The following is a 23,027-nucleotide window of genomic DNA, read 5'->3' on the forward strand; positions in this document are numbered from 1 at the left end:
TAGGACTTGGCTTGGTTCTCCAGGCCTTCTTCCCCATGGGCCCATGGATATCTATCTCACCCCTACCCATCAAATATTATTAGGAACATAGGAAGCTGCCTTATACCAAGTCAGACCATTGGCAGGCATCAGACCATTGGCAGGCAGGCATCTTGCCCAGCCCTACCTGGAGATGCCAGAGATTGAACCTTGGACCTTTTGCATGCAAAACAGATGCTCTACCACTGAGCAATAGCCCCATTCCTAATAATAATAATTATTTATAATTTAATTAATTAATAAATATTAGTTATTAAAATATTTATATGCCACTTTTCAACAAGAAGTAATCAAACTGGTTTACATAGCAAAAGAAAACAGAAGACTTTTTCTTATCCCATAAAGTTCTCAATCTTAAACACACACACACCCCACAAAGGAGACACCAGCACCACCCATGGAGAGATGTTATGCTTGTTTGAAAGCATATTACTATCTTGCTGCTATACAGGTGGCCCTCATTATTCATGAGGGTTCTGTTCCCACAAATTTCAGTGGACAACAAAACCGCGGATAAAGAAACCCTATGAGGATTGGGGGCTTAGGTTCCTAAGCACAAAGAAGTGTGCTGAAACTCACAAGAAAAAGCAGGAGGAGCAGAGATAAACACAGTACCTTGCCCTCCAGTCATGTCCTCAAAATGTCCAAATCCTGTGATTTTTGTTCCTTTTTTTTGCTTGCAGAAAAGAGCCACAAAATGGCTCAGCACAACAAAATGGCAGCAGAAAATGACATCAGAAGTGATTTCCGGCCACTCAGTAACCATGGATAGGCAAAAATAACCCTATATTCACCCTGCGAATAAAGAAACTGGGCCCCTACAACCCAACTGCAGATACATGGAACCGTGGGTGCTGGGACCATGGGTAATGCGGGCCACCTATATATAAGAGAATCACCACATTAAAAGGTGCTTCTGCTTAGTTAGGAGGGTAAATTTTTATGAGCATACTACTAGTTACTTTGAAATGACTTGATGGGCAGGGCACAATCCTTCCCTGCCCTAGATCTCTCTCCTCAGTCCCCAGCCCTTATAGCATGCACTGAATAACTTGCAAGCTGATCCCCTGAGCAGCAGAAGGGAGGCTGGATGCTGGTTCACCACCTTGCATACTAAAGTCCAGCTGGAGAGAAGACAGAAGGGAAGTGGGCTCCATTAAATTAGTTGGTCATTAAGAGCTCCTCCGTTAGGTTCCATGCCAATAGATCCCCCAGCAGAAACCTCCGCCCATTCTGGAAAGTGATCATGAGCTTGATGTTACTATTCTTTTATTTTTATTCTTTTACTTTGTAAGGTGCCATGGACAGATCTTAGTTTAGCAGAGTAGAAATTAAAAGTATTTCCTTGAAACCCACAGTAAATAGCTTAATGTATTTAGCAATAGCATGGCAATGTTTCTTTTCATTAGCCTGAGCGTTCATTTACGTGAGCCCTGTTGCTGAAAACAGTCTCTTAAGAGCCCTGTGGAGTTGTCCCAGGCAAGAGACGGAGTCAAACTCTCATATGCAGTTACCACTTGAAGTTGTTTTGATAACAGCAGCAAGGGACGGGAAATAAAAGGTATGTTAAAGTCATTTGACCAGCTCTGAATCCGAGGCAGCGAAGAAAACATTGTATAGCAGTAAATCATTTACCTGTCCAACATTCTTTTAAACCCTTTACCCAAATGACTTTAACAGTTTGAGGGTCATGCCTGAGGTTAAGAGTCTGCCTGCACTGTGCACATTTGATGATAAAACGCAGTGTGCTTTTATTGAAGTTGAGGCATTTACAGACAGCGGCGTCTGCTGCGTGCAAGTTCCAATTTCATCCCGGAAGACGGCTGTTGCTCTGCATGACCGATTGACAGATGTTTGTCGAACAGGTTCCAAATGAGGGCAATTCAAATGCCATAAAGCAGTTAGCACCTGCTTAGGTGTGTGGAACTCAAATTGGAGAAACATTTTGCAATATGTATTTTAAGTCTGCTTTTAATTCCGCCCCCGCAAAATTTCTGGGACGCTTTGAAATCTACAGCACCTATAGCAACTGACAGATCCTAATAGAGGCATGTTTAAGAATGAGTGCAATGTGTTTGGGGTCCTGCTGCCCCCACCTCCACGTTGGTGGTTACTGTATAAAGTAATATTGATGTAGTGCAGTATGGCTTCTGAGGAGTTGATCAGTTAAATGCTATGGTCCCAATCCAGCGAAAGGGAGCTGTGGCAACCTCCTGTGAAAACTAATGTAAGTTAAACCCAAGTAACATAAACCCCATTGACTGATATCCAGAGCAAAAGAACAGCCTTGCTGGATCAGGCCCAAGGCCTATCTAATCCAGCTTTCTGTTCTCACAGCAACCCACCAGAAGTTTCTGGGAAGCCCACAAGCAAGAGACGAAGGCATGCCCCCGCTTCTACTGTTGCTCTCCTGCCACTGGTATTCAGAGGGGACCTACCTGTGAGCCTGAAAGTAGCCTATAGTCATCAAGACTAGTGGCCATTGATAGACCAGTCCTCCATGAATTCGTTGAAGCCTCTTTTAAAGCCATTCAAGCTGGTGGCCATCACCACTTCCTGTGACAAATAATTTTGTAGTTTAATTATGTGATGTGTGAAAAAGTACTTCTTTTTGTTGCCCCTAAATTTTTTAGGAATCAGTTTCATGGGATGATCTCTGTCTCTAGCAGCATTGAGAGGACTCGGTAAGAGGCTGTGCCCTTGTGGGCAGAATCTTCCTGGTCAGCACACATAGGGAGAGGGGTTTTCACTACTCTCCCCTGCCTTCCTAAGTGCTCTTTGTCTTCCAAGAATATGTCCCTGAGAGTTGTGCAATCCTCAGGGACATATTCCTGGATGGCAGAGAGCACTCAGGGAGGCAGGGAAGAGCAGCAAAAATAATTTTCCCCTCCCTCCACGTTTGGGAAGTCTCTGGCTGAGTTGGGAGCAGCCTCTTCTTGTGAGAACTGCAGAAATTAGATATTTGGTGTCTTTGTTGTTTGTAAACTGCTCTCTCTCTCTCTCTCTCTCTCTCTCTCTCTCTCTCTCTCTCTCTCTCTCTCTCTCTCTCTCTCATACATTGTTTAACATACAGCAAAAATAAAAATGACATCATACAATCAACTAAAACAGTATTTTTAAATGCCATTCCCTGTGGATATTCCTATTTCATGTAGACTCCTGTAGCTCAGATGTACAGGATCCTAATGCTTATGGCACATGTATTGCTGTCTTTGCATTAAAAGAATTTTTCACATCCAAGGTTGGAGTTTTGAATGGAAACTTTAAGCCTCTTGCTTATATAACCACATTCCTTGGTTAATCTGGACTGCTGAGGTAATGAGTTTCATGGTCTTCCTATGTTCCTGAGATACTTCTTTACATATGTAAAACTGAGTGTGATTGGAAACTTGACTCTGCTCTCAAAAAAGAAAAGTTTATCTAGGCCACCGAGCGAGGAACTGCTATCCTTGCAAATGGTAGTTGACATTGCTACTTAACCATATAGTACCTGTTCACTCAGGTGGTATCAGTGCAAACTCCACATCTCATGCTTTTCAGAGATGTGCATAGCAAAAAATATGTTCCCAAAGCCAGAACAGCAGCCGTCTTGGTTGCCCATGGATGATAACTTTATGATAAATAATGCACTGTGCATAAATTGCAGCATTATACATGTGATTCTGGGTATTGTGTTCATTGCAATTGTTGATACATCTGAATTACATCTTCAGATCTTTGTGAATGTCAATCAAGTGGAGAATCTCTAAATTCTTTCAAGAAATGGGGTAGCATAGTGGCTAAGATGGGTAGGCAACCTTCGGCACTCGAGATATTGCTGAATTACAACTCCCAGCATCCCCAGCCATAATGAATTGCTGTAGATCAGACGTGGTTGGAATCATACCTCTACAGTGAGCTCACTAGATTGCTTTTAGACATGATACTCTCTTTCATTCACTGCTACAACCCTCTGTAATACATAAATTCAAATATTGAACTACTTTCAAGTGTTGTAAGGATTACAGCAGCATAAGATCTAGATCAGGCTCATAAGATCTAGATCAGGCCCTTCTAGATCAGGCTCAAGGCCTGTCTAGTCCAGCATCTTGTTTCCCGCAGTGGCCAATGTTGCACTACTGGACTTCAACTGTCTTTCCCAGGGCACGGGGGTGCTTCACCAGGGTGCCAGGGGTGGGTCTGCCTGGCCCAGATGATTCCCAGAGAACTTTACCAGTAATGCTGATTGAACTGGGTTTTTATCTTGTTGTAAACCGCCCAGAGACATAAGTTTTGGGCGGTATAAAAATGTAAAATAAATAATAAATAAACAAACTATAGTCCCCATTCAGGAGGCATTGGGGTGCAGCACCCAGCAGGAGTGCTTCTGCCCAGCTTCAAGACGCGGGCGACTTCACCAATTCACTATTGTGTGCGCTCTTTGGACTATAGTCCCCATTCAAAATGCACTGGGGTGCATCACCCAACAGGGATGGTTCTGCCTGGTTCTCAAGACCCAGGGGACTTCACCATTTGGGGGGCTATCAGTGGTTTGCAACCCACTCAGGATACCAGGGGTGCTGCACCCAACAAGGGTGGTTCTGCCCTGGTCTGAGAGTCTTGGGCTGGGGCTGCCCTGTCGTGGGAGGCACAACCATTAGAAGTGTGAGGAGACACAAGGAACCAGACCAGGGATGTCTTTTGTAGTTTTACTTAAAGAAGTAAAGAATTACAATGGGTATTTGATACTGGCAAGCAAAGGCTAATCCTCTAACTTAAATACAAGCAAGTTTGTCTAGCAAAGGAGAGGGGAGAGGGAAAGGGGAGAGGAATGGGGAGAGTTATTTACCAAAAGGGGCAGGGAAACCAATGAATGGCCAGTTCATGGTTTCCCCCATCAACTGAAGATGCTAGAGTTCAAAGAAAAGATGGGGTGCATGAAGCTGGGGTGCGAAAAACACTGCAGCTTTGGCGAGAGTGAAGACATGCCTTCTGGACCTACCCTCTGGTGATCTGGCCTGAACTCCAAGGTCTTATACTCATCATTTTTGATGGTCGGGCGGGCAGGTTGTCAGCCCTCACATCTGTCAGGATGGATGGCTTGAGCGCAGGATACTTTAGAGAGCACCTTCTTTGTCATGAACCCTGTCGCCTATTAAGCTCATCTGGAGAGGTCCAGTTATGGTTGCCGCTGGCTCATTTGGTGGCGATCCAGGACTTGGCCTTCTCTGTGGCTACCCCGGGGCTCTGGAATATGCTCCCTGTTGAAATAAAAGCATCTCCTTCTCTGTTTGCTTTTAGGAAGACCCTCAAGATGTACCTGTTTTCCTAGGGTTTTAACTGAAATTTTAAATTTGTAATATGTTTTTATCTTCTGAGATTGTTTTTACTTGTTTTGTGAATTTTAACTATTTTTATATTCACTGTGTTTTTATGCTTGTACACCTCCTAGAGAGGTATAGGCGGTATAGAAACATGATAGATAGATAGATAGATAGATAGATAGATAGATAGATAGATAGATAGATAGACCATCTTCGACGCCATCCTTCTGGGCTCAGAGAATGTTGTTATAGCTCTGTATTATAATCCTTATCTCCTGTACCCTATGGCTTGGTATAGAAACTTTCAGATGAATTGTTGCTGTTCTCTCCCTTGCTCTGGTTTTCGGCCTTGATTGATTGAGCACTAGTTGTTCAAACAACGATTGCTTTCCTCCCTGGCTCCTTGGCTATCAAACCTTTTATTGACACTTCAAAGTGGGGAATTAGGAGGGAAAGGGGAGAAGGGTAAGGTTACAAATGGGCTCTATTCCCATATAGGGCGAACATGCCAAGGCACCTAGAGCAATGACACAATGACATATATCAGAGATACTAGAGTTATAGGTTTGTGCTCATCCTTTCCTAGAGGATGGCTCAAATACATAAATATAACTAACATGGGACTCGGGATTCTACTAATCTAGCTTTCAGGGGTACGGTTACCATCAGTAAGACCACTCATGAATCTTTCAGCAAGTTTGGTATTCAGCACTCTCGGCGCTGAATTTCCTTATTCACAGCTGCTGGTATAAGCAATGCCTGTATTCAGACTGAATATACGTATACAAAAATTATAACAGTTGAAATGGCCATGAGGACTGGGGTGCATGTAACACCCAGCAGATGCATCCCAGAAGCCCACAGGCAAGAGGCGAGGGCACACCCTTTCACCTGCTGTCCCCACCCCCCCGCAACTGGTATTGAGAGACATCGTGCCTCTGAGTCTGGAGGTGGCCTATAGACACCAGACTAGTAGCCATAATAGGCCTGTCCTCCATGAATTTGTCCGAGCCCCTTTTAAAGCCATCCAAGCTGGTGGCCATCACCACATCCTGTGGCAGATAACTCCATAGATTAATTATGCGCTGTGTGAAAAAGTTCTTCCTTTTGCTGATCCTAAATTTCCTGGCCATCAGTTTCATGGGATGATCCCTGGTTTTAGTGTTGTGAGAGAGGGAGAAAAAGGTTCTCTCTGACCACCCTCTCCACTCCATGCATAATTTTATACACCTTGATCATGTCTCCCCTTAGTTGCCTTTTTTCCAAGGTAAAGAGCCCCAGTTGCTGCAGCCTTCATATGGAAGGTGCTCCACGCCCCCTGACCATCCTGGTAGCCCTCTTCTGAACCTTTTCCAGTTCTACAGTGTCCTCCTTAAGATAAAGTGACCAGAACCGTACACAGTTCTCCAAATGTGGCTGCCCCCTTGATTTGTATAAGTGTCTTATCATATTAGTATTTTTATTTTCAACCCCCTTCCTAATGATCCTTAGCATAGAATTTGCCTTTTTCATCGCTACTGCTCACTGAGTTGACACTTACATGAGCATAGTGTATGTGAAGCACTTTGCAGACTTTAGGGCCATATAAACACTTGCTTACTTGTTAAATATTGTTATTAAATAACTGAACATTATCATTAGTATTTTAGGATGGCTCCCTGTGAGCTAAGTTCTCCACATTAATTAAGTTAACAGGATCCCACATTGCTCCCCAGTGTCCACTTGAGGAATATCGTGCCAAGCTGCTATCCTGGAAAGGGCTGTAGCCCTCAGCGGTAAAGGTAAAGTGTGCCGTTGAGTCGGTGTCGACTCCTGGTGCCCACAGAGCCCTGTGGTTTTCTTTGGTAGAATACAAGAGGGGTTTGCCATTGCCATCTCCCACGTAGTATGAGATTATGCCTTTCAGCATCTTCCTATATTGCTGCTTCCCAATATTGGTGTTTTAGATAAGGGAAACATACCAGCAGGGATTTGAACCGGCAACCTCTGGCTTGCTAGTCAAGTCACTTCCCTTCAGTGGAAGAGTGCATGTTTTGCATGTAGAGGTTCCAGAATCAATCCCTGGCATTTCTGTCTACGGCTGGGAAACAGCCTTGTCTGCCTTCCTGGAGAGCCTCTGAAATTGATGGCTCAGTTGTAGAGCATCTGTTTTGCATGCAGAAGGTCCTAGATTCAACCCCTGCCATCTCCAGCCTGAAACCTTGGAGAACCACTGCCAGTCAGTGTAGACAATACTGAGCTAGATGGGCCAATAGTCTGACTCGGTATAAGAAAGCTTCCTATGCCACATGGAGCTGGTTTCGATTTTCATTGGCATTTTCACTGGCATTGGCATTCTGATTTCCATTCCACAGGATGGAGTCATGCCAAGAGCACACCCACCATGATGTCTCTTAAGGCCCCAACATACTGCCGGGACATTCTTTAATCACATGAAAGGGGTGTTTATCCAAATCACCAGTGTACACATGCCCATAATCCCTATTTACATATTTTAAAAAGGTGACACCAGCAACAGCCCCTGGGAGGGATGCTATGCAGAGCTGAATAGGAACAGTTGCTCTTCCCCTACTAACTATAAATATACAGGTTGAGTATCCCTTATCCGGACATCCGAAATCTGGAATGCTCCAAAATCCGGACACCACGCCGTAACAAAAACAAAAGACAAAACTCCTCAGCTCACTCGCTCGCAGATTCCCAATTTTGCTGCTTTTAAACATGCTGCACACATCTTATCGCCCTCATTGCCCACCTGGGACATTTCTCCCCTGGTTCCGTCATCCCAAGCCCACTCCCTGCTTTCCTCCCTTGCATCGCCTCCCCCTGCACCTCTGACCCCAGAGCACCTCTGGGGTCCCCACGCACCCCACCTACATTGGCAACTATCAAGTTCTCTTCTTCAAGGGGGGCCTGCAGATCCCGCGGGCAGGAAAAGGCACAAAGGCTCCTTTCTCGGGGGAGGAGCCGGAAGGGAAGGCGCCCGTGCTGAATGTTTCTTCCCAGTCGCCTCTCTAGGAACCTGGACTCCCTCAGGTTAACCCTTAAACTGGCCTTCCCCAGGCAGGAGGTGACAAAGGGGAGCCTCCATCCCTGCCTTGCAAGAGAGAGCAAAGAGTGCATGCTCAGTTTGGCGCCCAAGAGATCTCATTATGCAAATATTCCAAAATCCGGAAAAATCTGAAATCCGGAACACTTCTGGTCCCAAGCAGTCCGGATAAGGGATACTCAACCTGTAATGCTAAATTCATCCCCCTGCCAAATAAATAAATATATATTGATTAGGGGAACAGCAACTATTCCTACCTAGCACAATATCTCTCGTAGTAGCTTTTGCTAATAAATAATAATAATAATAGTAATAATAATAGAAAAAATAACAAAATTCAAAGATCTACAAATTGAAATTGAAAGGCTGTGGCAGAATAAGACCAAAATAATCCCAGTAGTAATTGGCGCCCTAGGTGTAATTCCAAAACAACTTGAAGAGCATGTCAACACCATAGGGGCCACAGAAATCACCATCAGCCAATTACAAAAAGCAACTTTACTGGAAACAGCCTATATTCTGCGACAATATCTATAATAATAATAATAACAACAATATTGATAATAAAATTCAGCTATCCCAGGTCCTTGGGAAGGACTCGATGTCTGGATAAAACAAACCAGTCAATAACATGTGTCTGACTGTGTAAACAATGTTAATAAATAATAAAACAACTTTTTTTTAGCCACTTCATAACAAATTGTCCTCTGGGCAGTTCACAACCACACAACATTAAAGAACATCCAGTAAAAACACAACAAATGAATTACAATACAAATTTTCTTTTAAAAAAAGAATAAGATACCAAACATTTTAACAGTTGTTTTTTAATCAATTTTTTAAAAGCTGGGTCTTCACCTGGCATCTATAAGAACAAGGTGATGGCACCAGGTGAGACTAACTTGGGAGGCTCTTCCATAAACAGGGCAGCACACCAAAAATGTCCCTACTAGCTACCTACTTCACCTCATTTGGCACTTGGAGCAGGGCCTCCAAAGAAGATCTTGAGTCTGAGTCAGGATATGTGGGGCAAGATCTTAAGGTCCGAATCAGGACATATGGGGCAAGGCTAGTGTCGCCTTGGTTTAAACAGGGTTTGGCATGTAGAGGGCTGATTTGGATCAACACCCGCCCCCCCTTGCGTGATTAAAGCACATCTTGACTGTGTGCTGGGATGTCCTTCAGTGGTCTCAGGGTGGGTGTGACATGTCCCCATCCAGCAGATGATCATCTGAACCTGCTCACTAGCTATATTACATATATATTCTGATGCAACAGACAGTGATGGATATAGTGGGAGTACCAACATCTGGAGTTTTAGTGTGAGACTGCAGATACCTGGTCTCAAATTCCCGCTCAGCTCGGAAATTCACTGGTTGGCCTTGGGTGTCACTGTCTTGCAGTGTGACCTATCTTGCAGGATTGTTCTGAGGATAAAATGGGATAGCTAACCCCAAATTAGGCTAACTAGAGGGAGGGTGGGATAGCAATGTGGTAAATTAACCTAGTTGTTCAAGGTTGACTCCAGCATGTCATGTCCTGATAGAGTCCTGGGATAATGAATGTGGATCGCCATGGCCGCTTGTTCAGAAGTGTTAACGAAGATGCAGTTGCACCTGGAGCTGGCATGGTTGCTACTGCCTCTGGGTTTGCCCTCACATTGTCCCAGGAGCATTTTTTTTAAAAACAACTTTCACTTGAAGTTTCTTGCTTTACAGCAGTTATGCAGCACCCAGCATACCTCATGTGTTACGTAAACATGCAAGTGAGCTCAGCCATATAGGTCCAAGTTTTTTCAAGATTCCTGGAGTGATAGGAGAGCAATGCTGGCAAGAACCACATTCTACCAGATATGTGTACAAGAGGTCAAAGTGCTTCCCAAAGTTCCTGTGACATCACAGTCCTCTCTCTTCAAGTAGAAAAAGTATAATACTGTATATCAAAACCGGACCAGTTCAGATGAACTATAGCCCATTCATGGGATAATATCAGGACCACAACGAGAATGTATTGCCTGCCCTAATTTCTCTAAAGGACTTGCTGATGCAATCTCAGTTCATATTGTAATCCCCTGTTTGGGTGTTCATCAGAATCATCCTCTACACACTCTACAAGACCTGTTTAAATAGGGGTAAACAGAGAGGTGATTCCGAAGAACGCATTGTTCCTACCCATTGCTTAGAGACTTTAGTCTTATTCAGACATTATGTTGTACACGTGTACAAATGTCTGTACATTTGTACATGTTTTTGTGTGATTGACTGTACCTGTGTTAGTTTTAAAAGTGAACCTGGGTACAGGCCCCTCAAAGGCATGGTACAGATACCTGCACCTGTGTTAAATATAACGTGTGAATAACTGTATCTGTGTACAGATCTGTACCTGCTCATCCTGTGATGTAATGTGATTTTAAAATGGTCTTAATGGTATGTATTATGTTGTATTTATTGTAAACCACCCAGATATGCCAGTTTAGGGCAGTATAGAAATACACTAAATAAATAAAGTTTAGGAATGTTGAAGAATAGGGCTTTTTACCACAGTGCATATAAGCAGAAACTATATCTTAATTTTCTTTATTTCCCTCATCTCATCTTCCCTAATAGGACCCGCAGAAGTTCCCATGATGTCACCCAATGGATCCATTCCTCCTATACATGTGCCTCCAGGTTATATATCACAGGTATGCTTCTTCAGCAGAACTTTGGGTACATGGCAGGACCGGATGCATGCCACAACATTCAACCAGGGGTGTAACTACCATTAGGCAAGGGGGGGCGAATGCCTGGGGGCCCCCACACCTTGAGGGCCCCCCCAGAGGCAAGTCACATGAGGCAAGTCACATGACTATATATTGTGAAGTGTGTGTGTGCATCAGCGAGGGGCCCATTTTAAAATTTTGTCTCTGGGCCCACGCCAGCCTTGTTACGCCCCTGCATTCAACATTCTGCTTTTAATTTGTCTTTTACAAAATGTTTTTAGTCTTTATGGCTATGAAAGTAGGCTTGATGGCGTATGTGGGCAATGTTTGGTGAAGTGGCAAACTGAATTTCCACAGGGTACAGAATATAACTGTTCTTATAGCTCCCAACCCATAGTTAACAGAAGCAGAACAATCTTGCAAAATAAAATAGAGGAGGAAGCATAGTCCCATGATGGAACAGGTGCTTTTCATGCTACTCTCCGATATCTCCAGCTAAGAATATTGAGTGACGAGGTTGGGAAATGACTCTGATGAGCCACCGGCCTGTTGGAATAGACAGAACTGGGCTAAATGAACTGATGCTCTGACTCTGTATAGGGCAACTTCTTCAATTCTTAAGCAGAAATATGCAGTTTTGTGAGACGTGCCTGTCGTCGGTTGGTTGGTTTGGCAGGTCAAAGAATTAAGCTTCTCTTGTTCTAGAAATTGTCTTATTGTTGTGCTGAATGTTTATCCACTGCATTAAGCTGAGACTACCCAGGCTTGGTACTGGTTTGTAAGATATCATTATTTGCAATAGTGATAGTTGCATCTCTGTGTTGCGACACTGGGCTTCACCAGGCATTAACGCAGGGCTGCACAGCCACAGCCCTTATGCAAATGTTGGACTGCAGCTCCCATAATTCCAGACTATTGGCCACTATGGCTGAGAATGATGGGGCCGGAGTCCAGAAACAGCTGGAGGGCTGAGGTTATGCAGCCCTGCATTAAGCTGCTCATTACATGACCCCTCTGACTGAATGTTGGGTGCATTTCCACAGCAGAGGCCATTTCCCCTCTATTTCTTCCTCTCCATCTTCAACTAAAAAGTGAACAAATTTCATAGAAAGATGATAAATTTCTAGTTGTCTCAATGTCTGGAGCAAAAACACCCCAAAGCTTCAGTTCTTCAGTGGCTATGTTTTCCAACAACTTGTTTAGGGCTGTGAGACATCTTGAACCTGGAAGATAACCAGGAGGCTCTGTCTATCTTGTGAAGAACCTCCCACCTCCTACTTGGAGGCTGTGGAGTTTGTTGCGGTTCCTGTTGGCTTGTTCCCTATTCTGTGAGCCAAGGGAGAAATGCACTGTAGTCAATCAGTCAGATTTTAAAAGGCACTGATTTAATGAGTTAAGGTAGCTCAAAGGCTACAACAATATTGCTGATCCCAGATGTTACTCTCACATCTGGGAGTTATCACTTGGATAGAACATGATCAGGCATTCCATTAGAAATAAAAAAATAGCTGTATTTCATAGTCATAATAAATAGAAACACTGTTCAATTTAGACCAAATTTGTTACATTTTTAAGTAGAAACAACACACTCAAAATGGTACTGTGTGGAGGAAGCTTCTTAAAATATTTAGCCGCAAATCATATATTTTCCTCCACCCCCCCCCCCAGAGGAGAGCTGGTCTTGTGGTAGCAAGCATGACTTGTCCCCTTAGCTAAGCAGGGTCTGCCCTGCTTGCATATGAATGGGAGACTTGATGTGTGAACACTGTAAGATATTCCCCTTAGGGGATGGAGCTGCTCTGGGAAGAGTGTCTAGGTTCCAAGTTTCTTCCCTGGCATCTCCAAGATAGGGCTGAGAGAGACTCCTCCTGCAAGGTTGGAGAAGCCGCTACCGGTCTGTGAAGACAATACTGAGCTGGATAGGCCAATGGTCTGACTCAGTATATGGCAGCTTCCTATGTTCCCCTCCCTCCCTCCTTCCCTCTCATAAATGCAAACATCTATAGTCAAATAATATGAGGTTTTCATTACATTTTTGTTTTTGGCAATGCATTGTATGGAAATATTTACCATATCTGGAAAGAGATGCTATATGTAAAAAAGAGGACTGCTTGATCAGATCAGTGGTGTATCTTGTCTAGCATCATGTTTCTGACAATGGCTGATGAGATACCCCCAGGAACACACAAGTAGGGGTCTGGGTCCCACATATGGGGAGCTGCTCACAGCAACTCAAGTAGGTACTGGATAGAAACAAAGGGGTCTATCCAGTATCCAAAGCAATTTATTTAATGTATATACTGCCTGACTCAAAAGGCTCTAGGCGGTTCACATATTAATGACTGTCAAAATTATTATTTGTTATTGTTACTGGAAAACCAATAAGATGCTAATATTTAAAAAATAAGAAGAATCCTGGAGAGAGAAGGTTATAGAGCTGGGAGGGCCCCGTCTGGCAGGATGGCTGAAACAGAAATGGTTAAGAGATGGAACCAAGAAGCCTCTGGCCTCCTCCTGGTATTACTTGCAGGGATGTGCGAGTAGGTTTGGAACCAAACCAGTTCAAAGGCTTGGGGTCGAGCCAAACCACCCAGGTTTTGCCTCAATCCCAGACCGAAACACCCCCTCGGCCCATTTGGGGGCGGGTGGTCACGGACCTTTTAGTTAAAATTAATTTTTTTAACTTACCTCCTCTGGGGGGGCTTCTCTGAGGTGGAGGGGGTCCCATGGAAGTTCCCTCTCCCCACCGACCTTCCTTCTCTCAAAAATAGCCTGTTCAGGCATTCTTTGGCCTGTTCATGCCTTTCCCCCAACATGGCAGCCATTTTGGAGGCCTCCATGCCTACACAATAGGCCACGCAGAATCCAGTTTGGACTCGAACTGGACCAGCCGGTTCCTGCACACCCCTAATTACTTGGCCTCCTTCCCTATACCTGTGTTTGTGCCTGTCTCCTCCTCCCGATATGACCCCTCTACCTCACAAGGGAGATTCTTGTCTCACGAGGATGAATGAATGTGCTTTATTTTAAACCAGAGAAACATATGTGTGCCTTGCTGAAGTTCCACTGATATCAATAATGGCACAGATAAGTGTTTCAAATCCCATTTCATCTGAGTAAATTTTTTTTGGAGTGGACACTGTTCCCCTGCCACACCACCACCACCACCAAACCAGAAGCTGCTATTAACTGAGCAAAGACACACTTTTTAAAGTGGTGATTTTATCTTACACTTATCTGGGGGAGAGCAACTGTCCCTATCCAACCCCACCACAGCATCCTTCCAGTGGCTGTTGCTAGTGTCTGCCTTGTGTTGCTTTTTTAGATTGTGAGCCCTTTGGAGACAGGGGGGCATCTTATTTCTTTTTCTGTGAAAAGTGCTTTGGGAACATTTTTGTTGAAAAGCAGTGCAATAGTATAGCCACCTAATGGTGCAGCGGGGAAATGACTTGACTAGCAAGCCAGAGGTTGTCGGTTCGAATCCCCGCTGGTATGTCTCCCAGACTATGGGAAACACCTATATCAGGCACCAACGATATAGGAAGATGCTGAAAGGCATCATCTCATACTGCGCAGGAGGTGGCAATGGTAAATTCCTACTGTATTCTACCAAAGACAACCACAGGGCTCTGTGGGCACCAGGAGTCAACACCGACTCGATGGCTCACTTTACCTTATTATTATTATTTCTTGTTTACACAGTCAGACAGGTGTTATTGACTGGTTTGTTTTGTCCAGACATCGAGTCATTTCCAAGGACCTGGGATGGCTGGATTTTATTATCAATATTGTTGTTATTATTATAGATATCGTTACAAAATATAGGCTGTTCCTAGCAAAGTTGCTTTTTGTAATGGGCTGATGGTGATTTCTGTGGCCCCTATGGTGTTGAGGTGCTCTTCAAGGTCTTTTGGAACTGCACCCAGGGCGCCAATGACCACTGGGATTATTTTGGTCTTCTTCTGCCACAGCCTTTCAATTTCAATTTGTAGATCTTTGTATTTTGTTATTTTTTTCTATTTCTTTTTCTTCTATTCTGGTATTACCTGGTATTACTATGTCGAATATTTTAACTTTTCTTTCTTTCTTCTCAATTACAGTTATATCTGGTGTATTGTGTGACAAATATTTGTCTGTTTGTAGTCAGAAGTCCCATAATATTTTTGCATCTTCATTTTCTACAACTTTTTCAATTTTATGGTCCCGCCAATTTTTGGCTACAGGTAGCTTGTATTTTTTGCAGATGTTCCAGTGTATCATCCCTGCTACCTTGTCATGCCTTTGTTTGTCGTCAGTCTGTGCGATCTTTTTACAACAGCTGATTAGGTGGTCCACGGTTTCATCTGCTTCTTTACAAAGGTGGCACTTGCTGTTTGTTGTTGCTTTTTCTACTTTTGCTCTTATTGCATTTGTTCTTAGTGCTTGTTCTTGTGCAGCCAGTATTAATCCCTCTGTTTCATCATCATCATCATCATCATCATCATCATCATCATCATCATGATTACTTCTACTTTTTTTTTATCCCGCTCTTCCTCCAAGGAGCCCAGAACAGTGTACTACATACTTAAGTTTCTCCTCACAGCAAACCTGTAAAGTAGGTTAGGCTGAGAGAGAAGTGACTGGTCCAGAGTCGCCCAGCAAGTTTCATGGGTGAATGAGTATTTGAACTCGGGTCTCCCCGGTCCTACTCCAGGACTCTAACCACAACACCATGCTGGCTCCTTAGTAGTAGTAGTAGGTCTCAAGTTTCCAGTCCCACTGAATATCTAAATATCCCATAATGCACCTGACTCTGCACTCCTCGGCAGGAGTGAGTATTGCCCAAAAGTCAGACTCCAGAAGAAAGTTTACTTCATCCAGCAGGAAGGTCTTCACAGTTGTGGAGCTCAGCTGTAGTAAAGCAGGGTATACCTAGTGGCTAAGGGACTGCATTGTGCATTAGGAAGTCCCTGATTCGAGTCTTGCCTCCTCCTTGAACGCTGTAGGTGCTCTTCAGCAAGCCACTGTCTTCCTGCTTCGGTCTCTCAGAGGGAGGATCCAAAGACTAGCTGCTTTATAGGGTACTCTGTTTATTATTTAATTTAAAAACATGCATGCCTCTCTTGAATTAAGAACTTTCAAAGCAGCAGTAAATATTACAGTAAAATACCATCTTAAAATTAAGCATGTATGAATCACACTCAGCAGCAGAACAAAAGAAACGTAAATTCAGCAGTTAGAATCTGTAAACTGACATGGCTGGGCAAATATAAGATTTCTGCCTGGCTCCAAAAAGAGAGCAGGTTTTGTGTCAGGAGATCCTTTCTAGGAAGGGCATGCCAGGTAGGGAATTCTCAGTCCTGTTTTCTTATATCCCCCACCACTACCCACCTAGCCCCCAATGTACTTGAGGAAGGGCCCCCAAAATTGAACATAAATTAGGCAGGCTCCTGTTAAAGCACACTGCACACTCAAAAGCACGACATAAATGCTAAGTATTATGTTCTGAAACATTGCTAGGGTGTTGCATACAAAGTCTGGGTTCACACACAATCACAAGGATCCTGGTTAAAAAGCGAATCAGCATTAGTGTTCCTGATTGTGAGAACTCAGAGCATTTTAGCCTAGATATTCTGATTAAATACAGATTCAATAGAGCACTTTGACCAGGATTGCCCTGAAATTCTGGATTTTCACAACCAGCTCCATAGGGGTCACTAATCCTGATTAACCTTTTAGCCAGGATTCTTGTGTTTGTGTGAATCCAGCCAGAATTTCACAGGATGATGCAAGGTTAATGTATTGCTATGCCCTTGGCTCCCAGCCTTGGGTCCCCAGATGATGTTGAACTGCAACTCCCATCATCCCCACAACAGCCTTTGACCGTTATGACAGGGGATAATGGGAGTTGTACTCTAACGACATCTGAGGATCCAAGTTAATTTGGTAACATTTTTCTTTTCTGTATGAATAAAACTGTAGGGAAACTATTTGCTATGGTTGCCGGAGACCAGAGTAGCCATGGGGCCAGTATAATAGCCCTGGCTGTCTGTTGCCTACTCTAAACTGTCTAGTGGAGCAAGTTTCATGAAATCAGCCTTTACGCGGCTTTTAAGAGAGTGAGAGGGCTGCTTCTAAATAAAGCAGCTGGTAGCGTAGTCGTAGGAAAACCTATATATTATCTTTTTTGTGTGTTTTGGTTGAAATGTACTTCCTGCCATGTGGAAATTGAATGTTCTGCTTTGCAAAATGACTTCATGCTAAATAACAGCTTGAAGCACGTAGTAGTCACTGGCTTTCAGTTCCCTGTTGTTATTTGTTGGTGCTGATGTTATAATAGCTGTGTTTGCTTTATTTGCTCTTGCTGGTGCTTAGCGGTGTTGGTAATTAATAGGATTATTGAGTGATTATTTAATTTGTCTTCTGTTTATTTTGGCACGGGGATGACAAGGATGTAAAGGAAATAAGAACATTCCAGTTGGTGAACAAAAACACATTTTTACTTCGGTTTGGTCGGCCCTCCAAAGCCAATGTCTCCAGAGCTGGCTTGAAAGCAGATACCCCTGTGGAGAAATAACAGGGCCTATTAGGTGACAGCCATAAAATCCATTTCCCCCCCATTTTGTTATGCCAATCCTTTGGATTATTTAGCATGAGCCTTGAACGTTACTGCTGCTGCCCATTGATTGCAGCTCAGGATGGAAGTGATGCTTCATTACCACTTCAGTTTGGTGAAAATTATCAGCAAAAAGAGGAGCTGACCAGGTGTTGGTTTGTGTGGTGAGCGGTAGGCTGTATTGTCAATAGTGGGTGAACAGCTGGAGTGCATCTTTAGGCTCCAAGGACCCAATCCGTACTTTGCAAGGGTGCTGGATGGGGTCTAGTTCTGCATCCTTTTCTATGCCCCCTGCTACTTTTCAACACCTCGTCAGTACTTCCACACTTCCTCATAAATCTTCCTTCCTTCAAACCTGTCTTTGCATGAACATAGGGAGCTGCATAAAACCAAGTCAGACATTGGTCCATCTAGCTCAGTATTATCTATGCTGACTGGTAGCAGCTTCTCTGGGGTTTCAGTTAGGGAGCTATCCCAGCTCTATTTTGAGATACTGTACTAGGGTTTGAACCCAGGACCTTTTGCATGCAAAACTGCTGTGCTACTGCCAAGCTAAAACTCCCTTCTGAAACCCCACTTTTTCTGGCTAGCGTGCTTGATTCTATTTATTTAATCTCTTTTTAGCTTGCGCTTTAGTCATGTTGATTCCCCAAATGTTAAAAATCCACAGTATAGATAAGATCACAAAACAAGAAAACTGAATTGGGGGAAAAGAAAACCGATAGCCAGCCTAAAAGTGAAAGAACGTTAATTGTTGAAGCTGAAGTTAAACAAATTGTTTAAAAGCCTGTCCAAAAACAAAGTTTAAATGGCCTGTTTCAAATGGGGCACACTCAGTAGTATGCCACGTAGTGATGGGAAGTCGATTTCAAAGCTTGGGGGCCAGCCCAGAAAAGACTCTTTTTAGTCTTCAGCTGAAACAAGTTGAAATGAGTCGCTTTATCTATTAAACAATCAGGAGTTTGCAACCTTGGCTCTTCAGCTGATACTGAACTACAACTCCCATCATCTCCAGCCAAACTTTATTTATTATTGTGGCTGGGGATGATGGGAGTTGTGGTTCAGCAACAGCTGGGAGAGCCAGGGTTGCCTACGCATGAGCTAAAAAGTTACTGCTAAGTTACAGCTCAAAAAATAATACCGCTGAGCTGAAAGTGATAGAACCTTAGCTCTAAATTTAGAGGGGGCTGGTGAGGGACTGAAACCAGCCCCTGGCTATTCCCTTATTTTGCTGCCAGCACAGCCTGTTTTGAAGTAACAGTGCTCCTGCCAGTGGGTGCCATTTTCCCTCACAATCCCCCTCTCTGAGAAATGCTGTGTCGTCCTGCAGGATTCTTCTGAGGGGGGATTGCAGAGGTAAAACAGGTGACCATCAACCAGGCACTAAGAGGAAGACTCAGCAGTTACTGGTACCCCCAGGAGTTTTTTATTCTAACTAGCCGACCCCACACAGAGCATTTATTTTATTTTTATTTATTGTTAAATTTATACACCGCCTTTCATTAAAGCAATCCCAAGGCGGTTTACAGCAAAAAATTTAAACACAAGATGGTAAAAAAGACACAATTAAAACATTAAGTTGGGAAAAAATTAAACAAATCTGATTAAAAATTTAAAACAAAATCATAAAAGCAATACAGACTATAAAGAGCAGCAGCAGAGAATCAAATAAATGCCTGGGCAAAAAGCCAAGATTTTATACTTTTTCTAAAAGCTGTGATGTGCTTTTTCTAAAAGCATCTGTGTGCTCTTTGGGGCCAGCTGATACCTCTCCCCCCCCCCTTCTGCCCCAGTCTCTGCTTCCGGGCCCAGCCACCTCTCCTCCCCACTGCCACTTCTGCCCCCCACTTTCTTTCCCCACTAAGGGGCCTTGCCTCCGCAGCCGGGCCCACCACCTCTGGCCTCCATGGCCGGGTCACCACTGTGGCAACCAATCCTCCTGGGTGTGCCTCAGCCAATCAGGTGCGTCCACCACCCAGCCAATCAACTGGGCTCTGGGACGCACATTCCAAGGCACACCCAGGAGAATCTATTATATTAATTATCCTGGGTATGCCTTGGAATGTGAGTCCCAGAGCCCAGCTGATTGGCTGGGTGGTAGACACGCCTGATTGGCTTAGGCGCACCCAGGAGGATTGGTTGCCGTGGTGGCAGCCCGGCCATGGAGGCCGGAGGTGGCGGGCCGGGCCCAGCCACAGAGGCAAAACCCAGGAGGGGAGAAAGAAAGGGGGGGCAGAAGTGGTAGTGGGGAGGAGAGGTGGCTGGACCCAGAAGCAGAGACTGGGGCAGAGGGGGCAGGGGAGAGGTAACCACCGGCCCCATAGAACGCACAGATGTTCTGTGCGGGGTCAGCTAGTTAATATAATAGATTTTGCATCCAAGTCACTCCTGAAAACCCATCAAAATCATCCTCAATTGTTGCTGCCTGTAAATGGGATGGCAGTTCAGCCCTAGATACAAAACACATGCAATGCAGTAGTTGCAAATTACATGCAGCATGGGTTCCAGTGTGAGCAATTGCCAATGGTTTCAGGTTAACTCTGCTTCTGTCTCTTTTTAGCCTACTTTCCAGTAGGCTTATGAGATCACCCAACATTCTGTGTGTGTGACCGTGTGTGTGTCCCCACTACCCCCCATTTTGCAATGCCTGGACCAATATGAACCAAATCAGGTACAGTTGTAGGGACACATAGGGACACCTCAACAGCCTAGTTTGTGATGATGTCATCTACACTGATTCAAGATGGTAGACACGTAAACTTTGGAGGCACAAGTGGGCTAACTTGTGAACCACTTAACCGATTTAAACCAAATTTGCCACAGCTGTAGGGACACATAGGGACTCCTCAACGGCATAGATTGTGATGATGTCATCCAACCCAATTCAAGATGCCGGACACATAAATTTTTGAGCCGCAAGTGCACTCACTTGTTGACAGTCTAACTGATTTGAACCCAATTTGCTACAGCTGTATGGACACATAGGGATGCTCCAGTGGTGTAGTTTGTGATGGTCATCCACCCCGGTCCAAGATGATGGACATATGAACTTTTGAGGTGCAAGTGCACTAACTTGAGGACTGTCTAACCTATTTGAACCAAATTTGCTACAGCTGTAGGGATACATAAGGACGCCCTAATGGCATGGTGTGTAATGATGTCATCCACCCCATCCAAGATGGCAGACACATGAACATTTGAGGTGTGAGAGATCTAACTTGTGGACCTCGATTTGCACTAAATTTAGTCCAGTTGTAGAAACAGTGAAAGGAAAGTAGGCTGATTAGTTCCAGTAAGAACTTGTTTCTTTCTCAATTGACTTTTAGAGGTGTTGGTCTTTGGGTGTGTGGCTCTTATGCTCTCTTGTTTTGAGGAAGAGAGTGCTGATGCTGTGATTTTTGTTTCTGTGGTTTGGTGAACTTGGCTTGTTGCATGGCTGCAGTGTGGCTGTGCTTACATGACTTAATCATGGGAAGCTTGGTGTGGTCTTCTGCATTGTACTGTATGGGACCTTTTATGAAGAGATGTCACTACTGTTCTAACGGCATATTTTGGAACTTGCACAACATTTCTTGTTTTTTGCAATATTTGGGTGGTAGCTTAATCGAGATTCCTGGATTGCTTAATGTCATGCAAAAAATGTTCTGCATTTGTGTGTGTTGTACTGAGGTCACACTTCAAAAAGTCATCCCTGTCCTCTTGGCCAAGGCCAGCTGTCAATCTACAGCCCGTAGAGTCACTCCTTAGGGATGATTGATCAACACCCCCAGTTCAGGTGAATGTGGGGAATTTAGCTCAAAAAGGGTGAGAAAGTTCCAAGCAGTTTTAATTTGTGCAAGCACCTGAACTCAAGAAAATTGGCTTGAGAGGTTCTAATTAGCAAAAGGAATTTATTGCAAGAAAAACAAATAAAAGCAATAAGACTAGGTTACTAGGCAGTCCTAGCATAAAAGTACTACAAATATGTTTAAAACAGACTATTGTAAGGGACGTTTAGCTTAAAGTTCCAAATTATGTGTAAATTTCCAGGAGGGCTAGTGAAAGTTTTAAGATAGGGGGGTAAGGTTTCAGAAATTGGAGAGAGGGAAAGATTCAGCCCTGAAGGAGCCAGTCAAGAGGCTATATCACCTGTCCTCATGAAGGTCCAACTCTGGCAGCTGGAGACTAGCATCCATCCAAAGAGGTGAAGTGGAAAGTTGTCGGAATTAGTGTAGAGGGATGCCCACGATAATGTCTTCTCAGTGGGCCCAGCTTCCTGCTCCTGCTAGGTAAGCTGGATTGGTACACGGACAACCCAGGTAGTGATTTCAGCTCAGGTGGCCTCAATAGAAAGGGGCACACCAAGGGGGTCTGCTGGAGTTCTTGTTGCAGTGGAGTCCCAAGTGTATAATAAACGAGGAAGCACACTGAGTAATGGGGTTAGGGATACTTATATCCCAAAAAGTGCCTTGGGGTCACTTTGCTGTTATGCTCTGCTGAATAGGGGAGTCCAGACAGGCTTTTTTGGAATGCATGGTGTCTGGTTGTCCTTCCTGGGCGGGAAGGTGTGTGAATTGCCTATTGTATTCAAGGCTGATTGTGAGGACAACTGGAGTGTGCAGGTGCAACCAAGAGTATCCTGTGCTGGGAAGGGCTTGCCAATAGTTCTATCAAAAGTTTTGATATGTACCTCTTCAAAGTTATGTCACTGACTGATCCCTATTGTGAGGGAGTTTGCTGCTGCACTCGTCTCTATCTGCTTTCCCTAAGAGGCCTAATTGTTTCATTTGCAACAGGTGCTATCTCCCTTGTGAGAGGATGAGGGGAGTTTTAGAGTTCATCATCCTAAATCCAAAATGACCTTGGATGCCAGATAACTCACAATTGCTAGTTCTGGAGTCTTCTTAGCCGGGCCACCATGTAGGGAGAGGAGAGCAAAGCTAATCCCCTTTGCAATTTGTGTTACTTGCAGCCCAAGTCTAGGGGCAACCAGTCCACTGCCAGCTATAAGCGACTTGCCCCCATATATAACCTGGACTGGGAGCTCACTTTGCGGTGCAGCTCCTGAGTGCAGTCTCCAGATCTGGGGATGCAGTTGCAACCAGGGAGGCTTCTGGGAGCTGACAGAATAAGCTTAGCTGGTAACTCCTGGGCCAATCCCCCAATGCACTGTGCTCAGAACATGGCGTATTGTGGGAAGCCTAGAGGCCAGGTCATGCCATCCCAGCTCTCTGGAAATGCGTCCTGAGGGAGTGCGGACGGCTCTCCCACTAACAGTTTGCCAATTGTTGGGCAGCAAGAAGGTGAGTAAAGCGAAGCCTCCCCACCGCCCACCCGGACATGTGGATGACCTCGGTGAAT

The 23,027-nt window shown here is 44.3% G+C and overlaps 1 protein-coding gene across 3 annotated transcripts in view; it reads left to right on the forward strand.

The window, feature by feature from the left end:
• The window catches only part of FNDC3B (fibronectin type III domain containing 3B), a 447,770-nt gene that overhangs the window by 244,375 nt on the left and 180,368 nt on the right, over nt 1-23,027 (forward strand). For all 3 annotated transcript variants that reach the window (XM_053308096.1, XM_053308093.1, XM_053308094.1), the window contains exon 4: nt 10,998-11,074. In XM_053308096.1, coding sequence (XP_053164071.1) covers nt 10,998-11,074 — 77 coding nt within the window. The remainder of the gene's footprint in view (nt 1-10,997; nt 11,075-23,027) is intronic.

This window comes from Hemicordylus capensis, chromosome 3, assembly GCF_027244095.1.
Source record: "Hemicordylus capensis ecotype Gifberg chromosome 3, rHemCap1.1.pri, whole genome shotgun sequence".
NCBI lineage: Eukaryota > Metazoa > Chordata > Lepidosauria > Squamata > Cordylidae > Hemicordylus > Hemicordylus capensis.